Consider the following 16,999-nt stretch of genomic DNA (forward strand, 5'->3'; position numbering starts at 1 on the left):
GATGTAATGTTGCTAAGTTATCTGTCAGAGTTGAAGTCTAGTTGTTACTAACTCACCCGGCAAGCGATCACCCCGCTCTAACCGGTGTGAAAGTGCCACATGTGTTGATTCCGTAATTACAGTGAATCGGAGTTATATCTTCTGCGCGTAGTTGTTATTTATTTTTGTGTGAGTGAGCGCTTCCACGCGACTGGTTCAGGGAAGAGAGAATCAATCAATCACTGGAATGCTAAGAGGTGATATCAACACTCGAAAGAGTTTCAACATTGGTCGATAGTCAGATACACTCAACACACAACACACACTACCCTTTACACACACGAGACCACACGACATCCACCTAGTACAGAAACACGCGGATAGTACACGAAGAGGAAAAGGAAAAGGGAAACGCACAAGGGGATCAAAGCGCACTACACTCAATCCAGACTCACACTCAGCACTCACTCCTCGACAAACTTGTTTCAGTCGGAAATACAACTAGCCCTTTCAACAACGACTCTATTCACATTTCGACATTCTTTCCGTCCTTTCCATTCCTCATCCTCATCCTCACGCCATGATAGTTACGCAACGTAGATAATAACATAGTTCGCATCGACCAAACATCACTCACACTCTTTTTTCTCGTCAACGTGACAACGACATTCTTTTGACCCGACTGGATTCGACACCCCGTGCGTCGCATCGCATCGCATCGACCTCCTCCTTCCCACTAAAACTTCTCGAACAAAACACAACATCATGTCTTCTTCCAATAGATTCCCCACTATGCCATCCTTCATCATCTCGACCATTCTCGCCCTTGTCCCCACGACAATGGCGGCTTCATCGGCTCCTTCCTCTCTGCCCAAAGTTGATTACTCAAAACTGGGAAGTGTGGGTCTGGGCGGTGCTTTCTCAGGATTGGATTGGTGGACATCTTCCAATTCCTCTTCTTCTTCATCATCTTCAACGACCACAACAACGTTCTCCTCTGATGGAGATACATTGTTCTACCGAAGTTCGGATGGTACCTTTCACCCATTAGGATCGACAAACTCTGGTGGACTCATCTCCTCAATATGTTGGTCAAACACGACATCGTCCAACGGAACACTGTACATCGGTGGTGCATTCTCTTCAATAGCAGGAACATCTGCGACAAATGTAGCTTCCTATTCGATCGATTCCCACTCCTTTTCAACACTCAGTTCCGGCCTGCAAGGACAGATCAACACGCTTTACTGCGATAACGCTCATGACGAAGTCTGGTTCGGAGGATCGTTCACCGCGCCAACGGGGTCAGGGGGGAATGTCGCGGTGTGGTCAACTTCCTCCTCGTCCTGGGTCGCACCGGAATTTGGAGGGTTAAACGGAGTTGTGGAGAGTATCACCCCGTCAGCCAATGGGTCGAGCATATATTTCGGAGGTGACTTTACAACGACTTTCGTATCCAACTCTTCATCCTTACTCAACACTACCTCATTGACAAATGGGACAGCGGGAAATATTACTTCTATCCCCTCTGCTCCTGATAATACGACAACAGTCGGAAAATCAGGCTACCTCACCCCACTCATCATCTCATCAGCTGGTTCAGCACCCGACAACTACGTCCCCAGTCAATACTCCAACGGCGACTTTGACTATGACATCCAAGCGGGTCCGAGCACAACTCAATCGCAATATTCGAACCCCGATGTTTTGCTTTGCCCAGGTAGAGGAGACTGGTTAGCCGAGGACAACACGATTGGTAACCTCAACTTGTTTGGACAAAGCGATATGTCCGCGACGGGTATCCGAGTGGTCAATGGTCTTGTGGAAGGAAGGGGAACAAAGTATTTCTGGTGAGTGGATAGTCCTAGAGTCAAGCTGGTTCTGGCGTCGCGTTGACTCACCTCGTATTTCTGCTGTAGTCTGACCATTGCGCCTCAATGGGTTGAACTCAATATGACATACACCGACCCCAAGACTGGCAAGAACGAAACGTGCCAGACTCATTGTCCGCTGTACACCGATCCTTCAATTTCTGGACAAGATTTCATCTTCACAGACGGTACACAAAACTTCACCGGCTTTGAGATGCAGTTGAAGGAGTGGATTGGGGACGGAGTGGGATTGAGCAGTGTTTCTTTGTTGACCGACGGTACGTCTTAGTTCACTCACACTTTGGAAGTGTATTGGAGCGTGTCTGACATCAGTTTCAGGTGCCTACGCTTCAGGCGGTTCATCAGGGAAAGAACGCACATGCTCAGCAGGAGGGAATAGCACAGTGCAGACCGTTGGTGACTGGAATAACAAGACTGTGTCCGGAGACAGCAGCACGAATCACTACCTCTCTTCTTCCGTCTCCACTAGTGACCCAACCGACTCGCAAGTCACGTTCTACCCTTACGTCTCCTCTGCGGGGAACTACGATATCTACGTTGTCATTCCTGGCTGTATCAATGCGGGGGACTGCAACTCGAGAACAAGCGTGGACATCGAAGTCTTCCCGCTTCAAGGTGGTTTAGGATGGACGAGCACAATCTCAGAACAGGTCGATTACGACACCAAGACTTTGGTGTATTCTGGTCCCGTCGACATGAGCAGCGGAAGCTTTACCCCGACCGTCAGTCTCGCACTTGCCGCAAACCCGGCAAAGGTGGCAAGCGGCAACAGATACACTGTCGTTGCTGACCAGGTTCAACTCACCTTGACCGGGGTTAGTGGCTCTCCATCTTCATCCTCCTCCCCGAGCACGAACGGAACAGCCATCATGAGGATTCCCGGCACCAACGGTACTACCAGTGTCAACTCTACTCAAGTCGCCAACTCTACCTATTCTGTTGCGTACGGCGTTTTCGAATGGTCTCGATCATCAACGTCCAGTATCAACGCTGCTACTTCTTTCCTCAGCAACAACACCGAGACCGCTCTTACTCGCCTTGGTTTCTCGCTTGACGCCGCTCTCAACGCATCTGGTTCCGCTGCGTCAACTTGGATAGTCAACACCATCGTCTCGCTTGAAAACACTGTCTTTGTCGGGGGCGACTTCTCAGCATCGAACAATTACACCAATGTCCTCTCCATCGACACGACTTCAGGACAAGCTTCGGCTTTGGCCTCGCAAGGCTTGAGTGGGATCGTCAATACCGCCGCAGTGGTTGATGGCTATGTCTTCTTTGGAGGCGACTTCACTTCTACGGCGTCGTCTGGTGGTGTCGCTCTTAACTATATCGCTAGGTACGATCCGAAGTCCAAAGCTTGGGCAGCTCTAGGCGGGGGAGTCGATGGATACGTAACGGATCTGCTTGCGTCTACCAGTTCCTCGACTGAACTGATAGTTCTTGGCAATTTCACCCATACTATTGGATCTAATGGCAACTCCACCCAATCAGGCGGATATGCAGTTTGGGACACCTCATCGTCGTCCTGGACCGACACAGGCGTCGTCTTCGGCAACGTCTCGGCGGGTGCTCAGCCTTCGTCTTCTTCTGGGGTAAAAGACGAATCCTTCTTCGCCGGCAAGGTCTACGGCTCGTCTGGTAATTCCGTCAACGGAGTCGCGACCATTTCCAGTGACAGTGACGGAACAGCGAAGATCACTTCCCTCAACGGCGTCAGCTTCAGTGACTCAGGATCCTCGCCCGCCAAGTCATCTACAGCCTCTCGTAAACGATCATCCCACGAACATTCTTCGTTCACACGAACATGGCTCTCCCGATTCACCGACGCGATGGTCGTCCGTGCCTCTCCTGTCCTTTCCTCAAGAGCCACTGCGCCTGCCATCTCTTCCGAGCCTGCCCCAGCGCCTGCTGTACTAGCAGGAGCATTCTGGACCAATTCATCGGCATCTGGTAAACCCAAGATCACGATCCTCGGCGGTAATTTCACAGCATCGTCTTCATCCGGTGGTGATATCGAAGGTGTGGCATTCTATACGGACGAGCAGAATGGGTTGACGGGACCCAACCCACCCGTAGGCGGTGTTGTCAAGACGTTGAGCGTGGTTGGGAATGACCTTTACGTTGGGGGAGAGGGTGTCACAGTGAACGGCGTCGGCAGTGGCGTGGTTGTCTATGACTTGCAAAAGGGATCATGGATGAGTGGAGGTATTCCTTCCCTTAACCGTAAGTTTGGCTTATTTGTGTTGTCAGGTCGTTGGCTGACTCTTGTTCTGGGACTGAATAGCTGCATCTGGATCTAATGTGACCGTCAACGCCATCCGAAAGAGGGGCAACTCCAATACTGTCGTGGTTGCGGGCAACTTCGCGACTGCCGGATCCCTTGGTTGTGCCTCAGTCTGCCTTTGGGATTCAAGTAATGCTCAATGGTCAACACCAGGCTCGGGTTTGTCGTCGGGCGAAGTGCGAGCCATCGACTTTGCAGGGGTGAGTGACTGCAGCACAGGTCGTGCATGAAAGAGAAAGTCTCGAAGCTGACATGCTATACACGTTTTTAGGACAATTCCGACACTCTAATTGTCGCTGGTTCATTCATTCTCTCTTCCGGAGAAGTAGCCCATGTTGCCTCGTACAGCTTTTCCAACTCTTCGTGGACCGCACTTGGTACACTCCCTGGTCCGGCCTTGGCCATCGCTGTCGACAACAGAAACGTCAACAACATTTTCGCTGCTGGGTATTTCTTGGCCGATGGTCATCCCTACCTGTTAGTATGGGATGGTATGGGCTGGTCAGCTTCGCCGAATTACGATCGTCTGCAAACCGGTACCATCGTCCAGCAACTCGCGTTCGTTCCAATGTCCGACGAGCACACAGCCCAAGGGTCCATCGAGAACGATAGGATGTTGATGGTGACCGGAGATCTCAATCTCCGTGATTCTGGAAACGTCACCAGCGCTCTTTACGATGGTTCGAATTGGTACCCATATTTGGTGGCAACTACTTCGACTGGCGGACTCGGTGCTGCGTCGACTTTGTTCTGGTCCCAATCAAGCTTTTCCTTCAACATCCGTCACTATCTCGCGCGAGGCTTGGTGGTTCTGGTGGCAATCGCCATCGCGACAGGACTGGTATTGCTCTTCGTGTTATTGGCTCTTCTCATCGCGTACTGTACTCGAAGGAGAGAGAGGAAGAATGCAGCGGAGCAGAGGGAGCTTTACGAGAAGGATGCAGCAGAAGGAGGGAGCGAAGGAGATGTCTCCTCAACGCATCAACATGTTTTCAACAACGTTCAAGCGGCCCTCGAAGCTTCTCTCGTTGGTGGGGGACTGGCCGGCGCGGGTGCAGGTGCAGCTGCCGCGACGAGGGCGAGCGAGGTCCGTCGATCGGATCCTAGTTCGTACGAATATCCAGTCGGTTCCGATGGCGAGAACGGGGAAGATGAGGATGAGGAGGAAGACGAAGGACGGGAGACGACGATGCGATACGATTTCTCTGGACCAGAGTTGCAAGAAGGAGAGTTGAGTATGAAAGCTGGACAGTTGGTGATTATTCTGGATGACGAGCAGAGTCATGAGTGGTGGTATGCTAGAGATCCAGCGACGGGCAGGGAGGGTGTTATCCCCGCTACGTATGGTGAGTTGCCGTCGACCCTTCTCCAGATTTTCTGTGTATTAGCTGATATCAAGTGTGTGTGTTACAGTCTGGTGAACATGTGCTTTTCTTTGATTGATTAACGAATGTAACGAGAACATAACGAGTAAGAGGAGAAGTAGAGCAGAGTTGATATGGCAGACCGGAGATCGCAGTAATAATCCATACTTTTCTTTTCGTGCATAATAGGAGTCAAACCCATCTACCCATCATTCAAGGTTACCCAATTATGATTGTATATATCAGAGTGAAGAGGAAAGTGTGTTTTAGGTAGTAGAGGTAGTTTGCGAAGCTACAGTATGCACATATCTTGGAATAGTGGACATACAAAGTGGAGGCAGACCTCACCGGTCAATGTCCTAACCGTTCGAAGACTGCGCAAGTCAGTAGACTAAAGTAGTCGTCGCGTATGCGTGTGCTTTTTACTTTGATTTCGTGCGTTGTGCGTTGTGCGTTGTGCGTCGATACGTTTACGTCGTTATATTCCGCACAGCCTTGTGGGATCTATTATTATACAGTACGAATAGCAATGACACTATGCCCGATATGACCGAATCGCATCTCTTCTCTCACACTCACTCACTCACACTGCGGTAGGGTTAATACTAACTCGTTTGCTATGCAATCGCTTTCGCTTCCGCCTGCTTACAACAAATCTCCACGGACGCACCCTTCCGCCTCCTTTCAAACGTGTTGAAAGGGTCTACCTCGTCACTCGTCACTCGTCACTCGTCAGATGACGCAGTTTCAATCAGCACTCAGGTAGCAGCGCTTTTCAACAGTGACAGTGATAGTTACAGCAGTGCATTGATCGCTGCAGTTTGGTTTGTTTCATAGTTGGTTGATAGAAGATTCTCATACCTACCTACCTACCTACCTACCTATCTATCTACCTACCTTGATTGTCTGGAACGGAAATCGTCTCATCACCTACTGCGGAATACTACACACACGGCCGAGTCATATTGTGGATATCAACTACCTTTCCCGCCTTGAGACCGGATTCGTGTCTGCGTCTGATCTTCGCAAAGAGCGGTGATCACTTCATGCTCATACCAACGCCAATGTGCGGATCCTCGTCCGTGCCCCTCTTCCTCCTCGCTACCCTTCTCACACTCATCGAGGCAAGACCTCATCCCCATCCACGACCACGACCCACATTCACTCTCATCCGCCGTCAAGTCCCATCAACCTCTACCGATACTGTGGGATCTTCGTCCGAGTCCGTTCAGACTGATGATGATGTCGCGAGTGCAAATGTCGACGGGAATGGCAATATGAGTGGGACGGGGAACCCAATAGTGGCAATCGTCATTCCGATAGTTGTGATTGCTGTCTTGTGTATTGTATTGGGTATAGGGGTGAGTCTACTAGCTTTCCCACCCAATCTCTACAAGAGTGCTGTCCATCTTCTTTCTCGCTCTCCGGCCATATGGGGCTTTGTGTTTACTGTAGGAGCGGACAACGTTCACTGACAAATCGAACTGCCTCTTCCCATCAAGCTAAAATATCGACACGCAATCGCCAAACTCTTCCGTCTCAAATCCGCCACTACTGCCTCCAATTCATCCGATACAAGCTCTACCACACCGCTCTCTCGACCCACTCGTAGAGGTAGAGACTCGAGTCGCACTCTCACAGCTGAACAATTAGCCACCGGCACAAATCTCACTTCGTCAAGTGGTGATAACACTGCGGGCGGGACAGCACGCACAGGAACAGGAACAGGAGCTCGAGCGGGGTCTGCGAGGAGATCAAGAAGGAGTGTTAGAGGACGTAATTTGAGAAGAACGGAGAGTGGAAGGAGTGTCAGGACGTTACCGGTGTACAGTAAAGAAGCGGGAGATGAAGAGTTGGTTTTGGTCAGGTGAGTGCCACGATTGAGTGAGAGACGGTGGCGAGTAGTGCATCAAAGTTGGACCTATGATATCGTGATCGAGTCCCAGAAGCGCTCGCTCCATGGTATCTGAGGTCCGACTCGGAGATCTCGACCAAGCGAATAACGGCTGGATGTATTGGGAGCGATCGCAGGCACTCGTATGAACACCAGCTGACTCCATACCCAGGAAACGTTCCAACTCTAGCTTTTCAGACGAGTCCTTCTCTGAGGGCGACGACGCCAATATCGAGGAAGCACTTCTCCAAGATACATCCGCGGACCTGCGCAACAATGGCGAAACTGACATAACGGATAACAACAACGACTCTGTCGACCAGGGCAATGATCGACCGACAAGTATGCGAGCTTCGCCGCCTACTCCCGGCACCCCGGACGTACCGACCCCTCAATCAGCTCCTCCATTCACCACATCCACACCTCTCCCATCCGAGCATATCCGTTCCGCCTCCATCACCCGCAGAGGGTGGGGCGAAGCGCCGACCTATCTCGAAGCGATGTCATCTCCCTCTTTCGACGTCGAAGCCGGTACAGCCACGTCCGTCCCTCCACCAAGTACGTTCCGTACTCGGACCAGTTCGACATTCCGAGATTTCCTCTCTCGAGCTGGGTTGGCACCGTCTCGTTCTCCGACTACTTCTGCGGGGCCGATGCTCATGTCAGAACGACAAGCTTCTCAAACCCATCTACTTCATCCCTCGACTTCGCGCCTTTCGTCTACAGCCTCATCGTTCCGTCGTGAATCAATCTCGAGTCTTCACCCTTCATTGGCGGGTGGGGCCGTCGGTATGGCAACATCGCCGTACGGTGGCTCGCCTTGGCAATCTACACATTCGTTGATCATCTCAAGTCCTATCCCAGATACCGCTGTAAGAGCAAGTTTTGAAAGTTCCAACCTTCCCCGGGCAGGGTTGAATGTAGCCCAAATGCAGTTTTTGAGCAGTAGGGAAGCGGTGAATTTGGCAGGTGTGAAATTGGGTGAGGTGCCTGAGAACAAGAAGAGAAGAAGAGGGAGTAGGGGTATGCAAGATCTTGTGGGGGAGCCACCGAGTTGGGAAGAAAGCGAGGAGACGAGAAGGAGAAGTGTGGGAGAGGGAGAACATGAGGTGAACGAAGGCGGACTAGGAGATGCGGAAGGCAGTGGTGGTAGAGACTCGTCGAGTGAAGCGACACAAATTCAACAGGTGGACGACGGGGAGTCACCGACAATCGTGACTGCAGTGGATGAAGGTGGAAGCGCGAGCACATCCTCATCAACGGCAGGTGAAAGCGAAGCAGCTAGGTCTCCGAGCCAGGGACAAGAAGTGAGCGCCGTTGCTACTGCCATTCCCATCACCACTCCACATTTCGAGATCGAACCACCTACGCCTGTGACGAGCGCGCCGCCGTCTAGGGCACAGTCGATGTTGGTGCCACTAGCCAAATAACGACGAGGTATGTATCAGTCCGTACTGTTGTTATGTCTTCCGGATGTATTTGCGCAATGTACTCGGTCCGATATCGGCGTGTAGGGCTGAGATGGGATTCGTTGTGGTCATCATTTCGAGGCACGAGAACATCATACGAATTGCATTCTCATTGATACTCCAAGAGACTATAGACTCCAATCAACCTATACACAACCTAAAGGGCCCAAAATAATCATCCATTCTCGACTTTCCGGAAATTCAAAAGGAGACACAACTAATACCCGACGACTGGGAATTTGTTGACCCACTCATCTTTACCCGGTACACAATCCTCTGCAATAAACCTGCCCACTTCGCTCCTTCTCACGGTATAAGTACTCAGATCCTCTCCAACCTTAATCTTCTCCTTCTCTTTGGGCGGAGCATCATCGCCTACTAGAGCAGCAGGTCTGACGATGATCAACTCTGGTAAGAAGTTGTCTCTGACAGAGGCGATAGCGGATTCGGGCAAGAACGTATTGTCAGGTGCATGAGAAGGGAGGGGGAGTTTGATAGATGCTTTTTGGAGGAGATATTCGAGTGCCTCTTTGTCTCGGTGAGGTCGAGCGAGAAGTGCAGAGTAGGCGGCCTGTAACATAAGTCAGTATTCAGTGTAACATGTTGATGGATGAATGATATGAAATGGAAAGAGAGAACGATGTCATTACGACAACGATCTTACTTGAGACGACCGGAAGGACAAGGCGACCGACATGGACAAGAAACAGCCCACAACGACACACCACACACCGTACTCACCTGCATTACATAAGGCATGACCTTGTGATTATCTCCAATGCCCATAGAACTGACAGCTACGACACGAGGTAATGGTGTTTCCAACTTTGCAAGGACGTGGAGCAGAGCGAGAGTCGAGTCCATACATAGTTTGGGCTGGTCGATGTGGAGACCGGTCCAAGTGAATGAGGGTGTTGCGCCTGCGGAGGAGTGCGGTGCGGAGATTAGCGTTGTTCAACGTGGGTGCGTGAGGTGTTTGAACGTGAGAGTTCGGAGACAAGTCTTCTCTGTGCATATTCCGCTCCGCTTGATGCTCCGCTCAGAGCGATCAGGAACGCGAGCGCAGGGTAGGATGGCAAGGACGGTATACAGCGGCAAGTAATCACTCTGACTCACCAACACTGCTCACGATCAAATCCACCTTCTTCCCGACAGGGAACAACTTCTTCACATCCTCCTCATTCGTCGCATCCCCTTTTACGATCTCCACTCTCCCCTTTTCGAGATATTCTTTGAATCGGGGGTCCGAAGTGATCGCTTCGGGCTTACGAAGGAGGAGCGTTGCTGTCCATTGTCCTTGATCAGACGATTGGAGCAAGGTGAGAAGTGCGAAAAGACCAATACCGCGAGATGCGCCGAGGAAAACTGCGTGCATTGTGTGATTGGAAGAAACAAGAGTAGAAGAGCCAAGTGAGTGAGTAAGTGAATGAGTGAGTGAGTGAGGTGATTATCGTTCAGATATCGCGATAAGTGGGTAAATAAGATGACACGCTCAAGAGATAGATCCGCCTCTGTATAATATATACGGTATAACCTGTTATATCTTGGGTCGATCAGCCATTCATCTGACCGGGGATCTCGCTGTCCCCCTCCCCTCCCCTCCCGAGGCCGCGGAGGCGTTATCAGCCTCGCCGTCTGACCGATCGGCAGGTCAGGTCGGTACGGTCTCGAGGTAAGGGGAAAGCCAAAATGGACATTGTGACACTTACGTACGTACGTAACGTCTGCAGTTCGGCAGATCATAGTTTGATTGATAAGGAAAAGGGGAAATGGGGAAAAGGGTAAGACAATAAATAATACTCCGATAAGAATCATCGCGCCTATTTGACATCTCTGCCGTTATTGAATGGCGCCGGTACAGTGTGTATGCTGCCGGCTTGAGTTGATCATTGACAGATCAGAGTTACGCGTGCGTTCTCGTTCTCGTTCTCGTTGAGATTCTGTCGGTAATAAAGCAGAGCTTGAGTGTGCACTCGGAGGGGCAGAGTTGATGTTGACGAGGAGGACTTCTCGATGCAGCTAACGCAATGAGATATCTGCCCATTGGTTCATGCTGAACCGCATACCTCTCTCTTACAGAGCGTCGACTGCACACAGCCGGCACGTCAAATCTACTATGTACATCCCTTTATTATACTAGATCATCTACGCTCTCGAAGCACATATCCCACGACTCCGATTAACAATACCCCGAATCCTGCTATGAAAGCGAATAACACCAACACATCTCTGTCATAGGGCGTTAGGACATGAGCGGGAGTCTCTGACGTGGCGAGAGCTAAAGAGCATATCGACATACCTATAGTAATTTCCCAAGTTGAAGCCGAATAGCGTTTGCATAATGATGACAGCCCCAATCTCGACTTTCACTCCGTTCAGAGAGTCCTGGGAGTATCACAGTTCAGGGACCCCTCACTGATATCGAGCTGTATAGGCAAAGCTGTACTCACGACAATCTGAAGTCCACTGCCCACCTCATTGATCGCCAACGCCTCTAGGGTATATCCCAACGTCGAAAAATACCTCAACCACCTCAACACCGGTGGTATCTGAGATATGTTGACGAAGAATCCGGCGTACGTCATCAAGAACAGGTTGCACAGCGAGGAGAGCAGGATTGCCACACCTCCATGGGTGAACAAACATGCTAGGAGAAAATTCTGTTCGCAATCCGTGGTGGTCAGCATGTATAAATGATTAATCCGCAGTTGACCTCCTCGCACGTCTGCGCATGATGACGATACTCACAAACAAGGTCATGCCAAGGGAGAACTCTACGATGATCAAAAGGAACTTGAAGAACCTCGCGGCGTCGTGTGCTAATCCGACCACTAAATTGAGTTGATGTACGTCAGCTTGCTCCGCCACTCTGACGATCGATTACACTTACTGAAATACACGATGATGCTGGGCGTAGAAAGCAAGTATTGTCAGTCAAGACAAACAACTGGAACGGCTGTTGCTGTAACTTACCTGACCAAGATTGTCGGGATCAACCTCAAGGGGATGACATCGAATATGACACGAGATAATAGCCACGCTTGTGGCCTACAAGTTACCACTGGTCAATACTGCGATAACTTCAAGTCAGTCGGACTCACGAATAGAAGTTACCCGACCGTTCTCGCAAGAAAAGCGATCGCACTTCGACCAGATTGTACAGGGCACTGAGTTGAGTCAGGTTGTTAGTCACCATCAGCACATTCTATGGCGTGACATGGATGAACATACCTCAGAGAAGAGAAAGCGATCAGTGAGCCAAGGAAGAACAAGCTTCCCACTCGATTTTGAAAGCCTGCGATCGTGATCCCGACTTTGTAGTACAGCCCGCCTGCAAACACACCCAGTATGCAAGCGAGTAGAGTATGTGCCACGAAGAGCGTCTTATCCCTGCACAATAGACAATGATTAGGTGTGACGCAGTAGGTCTATGACGGGATGATCAGCTCACCTTTTGAGATTTCGCCATTCCCTTCCGCTCAGGATCTCGACTTGAGTGAGGAATGTCGTTGCACAATGACTTCTCGGCCATTTCCACCAAGCTTCCCTTCCTCTCACTTGACTCGCTCCGAGACCTGCCAGATCACGGCTCGCATCGACTGTTGAGTCTCGCAGAAGAGATTGTGAAGTTGGTGGATAGCTGATATGCTTCTCTGCGGTCGGTGAGCCGCCGTCAGATGATCCATCGTTGAGAGTCTGAATGTGTTCACCATTCGAATTCGAACTAGACTTTGTCGATGAGCTCCTCTGCCTGTCGTCATCTGTTGTTATAACGCCACTCGGTGTCACTCCATCGACGGGACCACTTGCGATTTCTAACAGATGGTCGGCAACGTTGTACCCTTCCGGACAGGTCATCCCCTGCTTTGCAAAATATTCAGCGGGTCGACTTCCACCGGGACCAAAGTACAGCTGCCGTCCACCTGAAAGCAGGACGACCTGATCAAAGGCATGATAGAGAGCAGAACTGGGCTGATGGATCGAAGCAATGATTGTCGTTCCTTCTTCCGCTAGTCCTTTGAGAAGCTTGACCAATCGGGATGCCGAAACAGAGTCGAGTCCGGAGGTAGGTTCGTCAAGAACCAGGACGTCAGGCGCTGCAACGAGCTCAATGCCAATAGATACTCTTCGCGCTTCTCCACCTGATATACCTCGATGATCGGAAGAACCTATTCTGGTGTCGGCGATGTGTGTCAGGTGTAGTTGATCGAGGACTTCGTGGGCACGTTGAGCTTTGACAGATGACGGAATGGACTCTGGCAGTCGAAGATTAGCTGCAAAGAGCAATGTCTCCAAGACCGTCGAGGTGGGCGAGAGGACATCAGACTGAGATTCAAAACAATCTGTTAGACGAACCCGCGCTGTTAAGAGAGTGAGAACCACACACCTGATCCACGTAGCCAATCTTCACTCGTCCAGTACCACCATCTTGTCGTGTGAAGCCTACCCTCCCCTGGACTTTACCCGTCTTTCTCTTCCCTGCCAGGACATCGACCAAAGTTGATTTTCCCGCTCCACTCGGTCCAAGGATACAGCAGAATCCTCCCGCAGGTATCTGACCAGCTGAATCTCTCAGGACTATCTTCCCACCGTTTGGACCTACTCCTCCGCCCTTCTCTTCCTCTGGTCTAGGAGGATTCTGCGTTCCCACCCCTTTCAGCCACGCGCCGACTTTCGAGAACGATCCTCTAGTGGCAGGTTGAACTTCGTATCCAACTCCCTCCCAAGCGATTCCCACACCTCCCGACTTGTCGAGTACGCCGTCCGTCCGCATTGTCTTTCTGGCTTTCCTCCGCACCATGAAACCCCATATTAAGACTCCGATGATCGCCAATAAGATCGCACCGACGACCGCCAGACCAGCTATAACACCGCCGCTCAAGCCATCGCTTGAAGCGGTGGTGCTCGTGATTCCTAGAGCTTGGTCGATGACGAATTGCTCGACACACTCGCCAATCGAACAAGATGACAGTTCGAGTCCGTTGGATCCGAAGAGCGCTTGAAGGAACATTTGCTTGAAATTGCATGTACCTCCACCAAAACAGTCGATTGTCAGAGGACCTTTGAGCACATTGATTGCACCAGTGAGATTCTGGGAAGGTGACTGTGTGGATCGTATAGCTGATCAGTTTCCTCCCTATGGTAGCGGTGTTGATGGGAGAGCAAAGCTTACTGATCCACCACCACAGAACGTAGTACCCGTTCTGCAAGTACAGTTCAAAGTGGGACATTGCCAAGTTGAAGCATTCACACTTCCACCAGCAGAATCAGTCCCCACAGTCTGACTACATCCATTCGCCATGCAATAAAACTGCTCGACTCCATCATACCACAATTGCATGAACACTTCCCCATCTGCATTGGTTAATCCTGCTTCTCGCAAGACGGTCTGTCCACCGGGTGTCCGGGAGGTATTGAGCGAACGAGTGATGGTCGCTGTTGAAGCAAGAGGGAAGAGGGATTGGAGGGTCTGTTGAATCACGTTGCACGAGAGCTGGGAGGTGGAGTATACCGTCGGAGCGTTGGAGCAGGTGAGGGTCGAGTTGAGTGAGGAAGACGCGAGGGAGGTGGAAGAGTTGAGATATCGTGTGAGGGAGTTGGTGCAAGCTGGCGAAGAAGTACAAACTATCACAGGGACACTTGGTCAGCTTCAATCTCGCCCGGTGTAGTGTTCTGAAGCTCACCAGTACATCCTGGTCCCGTCCATCCATCACTACACCCACAACCGGTACTAACATTCCCAAACCCTCCCGTTCCACCAGGTGCTGCCCCAGCTGGGGTATACAGACTACCGCCGCAAACGGGTAACGCGCAATCGGCCGTTGAGGGTGAGTTGAACCCCGCTGGACAGAGACATGATCCGTCTGACGGTGAGCCATAATTCGAGCACGTTTGAGCGAGGACGAGTGGGAATGTCGCCAGGATGGCAGGGAAGGTAGGATATCGCATCGTTTGGCCTTCTTTTACCTTTGTGATGCTTTTGTGAGATCAAGACGATGGACACTGATTAAGAATGGTGTAAAAATAGATGTTGAGCTTTGGTGCGTGCTCTGTGCTGTGGTCAAGTGATCACACGGTCTTTCTGCTATATCCTTAGTCGACCACCTCCCATTGTGTTGAAACGTGTTTGGAGATAGCTGGTAGCTAGATCGTGAAGATGATGATATGAATTTAAAGATCTGTGGCATGCTAATTGTGCAATCGCAATCTCACTCGTTCGATAACCCCTGGCCGAGTGTCCCGTACCATATTTCGTACTCCCTCCCTCTCCTTGCTCTGTTGTGTTTTGCATTGAATTGGGAGATCTGTGCGAGTGTCCCGTGATTTGATTACCGGTACCCCGCAAACAGACTCAAACCAAATAAGCGGTAGCAAATCGAACCCTGTTTGGGCCGGGGTATTCAGGCACGGTCTATTCCTTCCTATCCACACGCCTATTTATCGAAAGATACATTGCGGGTGTAGGACATGTGTGGCAGGGGATGGTGTGTAGAACATAAAAAGTAAAAGCGCAATTATCGTGCACACAATCGGGACCCTCTCGTCCTATGAGCACCCCGCCCGCTTTCCATTTCATCTCTACTACGAGAATCTGCTTCAAATCAACCTTTGAGGCTGGAGATCGTGAGTACGCAAAGACGGCTTCTCATTTATAATGACAAAGCTTCACCTTGCCCAACACACTTCCCTCGACGCTCTTGCAATATTGCTACACTATCAGCGAAGTCAACAAGGACAGGAGCAAAAACTACAGCACTCGGGATTCCCAAGTCGTCCCCGACCTTGGTACTGACCGAGCGATAACGAGCTTCGCTTCGCGGATCTGACGGGACGCGGCACTTTCTCGATTCTATGGCCGTAGATGAAAAGAGCCTGTCAGGATAGTATATGAAGCTGATCCCAACGAGTGAAGAGTGCGTTGTTGTCACCAGGAGCAATCGCGTTCGGACCAGAGTTGGTTTCGTCGTAGTTCACGTTGATGACATATTCAGAGTGTCAGTTGAATCGTCTCGTCTTGAACCAGCCTTTTGTCAGCAACCGTCACACGGTCACACAAGTGTTCAATCTCAACATGGACGACTCGCTGTGTTCGACTGCTTCTCTGGATAAACCGCCAACGGGATTCCTTCCCATGACCAGAAGTCTGCCTTCAGTCTCACAATCGTTCCAACAGCTGCCCAAGCCTTTGCGGTGCTGCGTCTTCAGACTACACCCGTACCAACTGCTGCCCAAGTCTCTGCAACACCGCACAAGCAGTCTCGATAAGGTGCATGAGGAATATGTCACATCCCGATGACCACGACGCCAAGCGCCACCACTGCCAACTCCATGACCACTCGTAATCCACGTCTCCAGAACGTTTCTCTAGCTCTTGTGACGACCAGTTTACTTGTGGGTGGACTTGATCTTGAAACCCTTCGACTGTAGGATTGATGACACGTGTCAGTGATATATACCACGAAGAGAGTAGAGAAAAGTATGTGACTGACCTTTCTCCTACCACGGGCCTTCTCGAACTTCCTACCCTTGCTCTCGATGTAAGGCTTACCGCCCTTGAGGGGTCCACCAAAGTGCTTGACGGCCTCTCGGACGTTCCTCTTGCCTCGGAGGAGGACGGTGTTGGTACCGGTGGGGGCTCGGAGGGCGAGCTGGTCGAGGGTGATAGCCTCACCGCCGGCGGCGACAATTCGCTCACGGGCAGCGGTGGAGAATCGGAGAGCGGCGATGGAGAGCTTGGGAACCTCGGGGAGTCGCTCGTCGTCGAGGATAGGGCCGACAACGACAACGGTCTTGGAGTTGTCGGGGTTGGAACCCTTGGTCTCCTTGACGATTCGGGAGATGGAAATAGGGGGTCGGTTGATCTATCAGGCAAAACGAACAATCCGTCAACTCTCCATTTCCTTCTTGTAGTCCACCAACAACAACACCACCCACCTTGCTCATAAACAATCTCTTGAGAATGACTCGGTTGAACCTAGAGTCGGTCCTTCGGGCCAAGAATCGGTAGAGCTTGACAAGCAAGAGGAGATAAGGGTCCTCAGACTTGGGAGCCTGTCGGTTTCCCTTCTTGACGTGGTGGTGACGGATATCGATACCCATCTGGAGGAGTTGCAAGA

The 16,999-nt window shown here is 51.0% G+C and overlaps 5 protein-coding genes and 1 non-coding gene across 6 annotated transcripts; 2 read left to right on the forward strand and 4 right to left on the reverse strand.

The window, feature by feature from the left end:
* Positions 1–744: 744 nt before the first annotated feature.
* On the forward strand, positions 745–5,602 carry CI109_102961 (uncharacterized protein; the record flags this gene model as incomplete). The annotated part of the gene is made up of 5 exons (XM_065967218.1): positions 745–1,829; positions 1,899–2,128; positions 2,190–4,094; positions 4,156–4,355; positions 4,427–5,602. The coding sequence occupies 5 exons, from the start codon at positions 745–747 to the stop codon at positions 5,600–5,602; spliced, it is 4,596 nt and encodes a 1,531-aa protein (XP_065823290.1).
* A 963-nt stretch (positions 5,603–6,565) lies between these two features.
* CI109_102962 (uncharacterized protein) lies at positions 6,566–8,843 on the forward strand (the record flags this gene model as incomplete). The annotated part of the gene is made up of 3 exons (XM_032001348.1): positions 6,566–6,880; positions 7,022–7,386; positions 7,586–8,843. The coding sequence occupies 3 exons, from the start codon at positions 6,566–6,568 to the stop codon at positions 8,841–8,843; spliced, it is 1,938 nt and encodes a 645-aa protein (XP_031864238.1).
* A 256-nt stretch (positions 8,844–9,099) lies between these two features.
* CI109_102963 (uncharacterized protein) lies at positions 9,100–10,257 on the reverse strand (the record flags this gene model as incomplete). Its single annotated transcript, XM_032001349.1, has 3 exons — positions 9,100–9,453; positions 9,624–9,802; positions 9,999–10,257. 3 exons carry the CDS (start codon positions 10,255–10,257, stop codon positions 9,100–9,102), a joined length of 792 nt encoding a protein of 263 aa, XP_031864239.1.
* Positions 10,258–11,023: 766 nt separating this feature from the next.
* Positions 11,024–14,831, reverse strand: CI109_102964 (uncharacterized protein; the record flags this gene model as incomplete). The annotated part of the gene is made up of 12 exons (XM_032001350.1): positions 11,024–11,111; positions 11,182–11,267; positions 11,333–11,542; positions 11,631–11,713; positions 11,773–11,789; positions 11,856–11,930; positions 11,984–12,049; positions 12,114–12,272; positions 12,334–13,208; positions 13,270–13,986; positions 14,056–14,507; positions 14,567–14,831. 12 exons carry the CDS (start codon positions 14,829–14,831, stop codon positions 11,024–11,026), a joined length of 3,093 nt encoding a protein of 1,030 aa, XP_031864240.1.
* A 797-nt stretch (positions 14,832–15,628) lies between these two features.
* On the reverse strand, positions 15,629–15,743 carry CI109_102965. The gene has a single exon (XR_004236733.1). It is a non-coding gene; the product is annotated as a 5S ribosomal RNA (ribosomal RNA).
* Positions 15,744–16,268: 525 nt separating this feature from the next.
* On the reverse strand, positions 16,269–16,982 carry CI109_102966 (60S ribosomal protein eL18; the record flags this gene model as incomplete). The annotated part of the gene is made up of 3 exons (XM_032001351.1): positions 16,269–16,304; positions 16,373–16,744; positions 16,818–16,982. 3 exons carry the CDS (start codon positions 16,980–16,982, stop codon positions 16,269–16,271), a joined length of 573 nt encoding a protein of 190 aa, XP_031864241.1.
* Positions 16,983–16,999: the final 17 nt, after the last annotated feature.

The sequence above is a fragment of the Kwoniella shandongensis genome, chromosome 5 (assembly GCF_008629635.2).
Source record: "Kwoniella shandongensis chromosome 5, complete sequence".
NCBI lineage: Eukaryota > Fungi > Basidiomycota > Tremellomycetes > Tremellales > Cryptococcaceae > Kwoniella > Kwoniella shandongensis.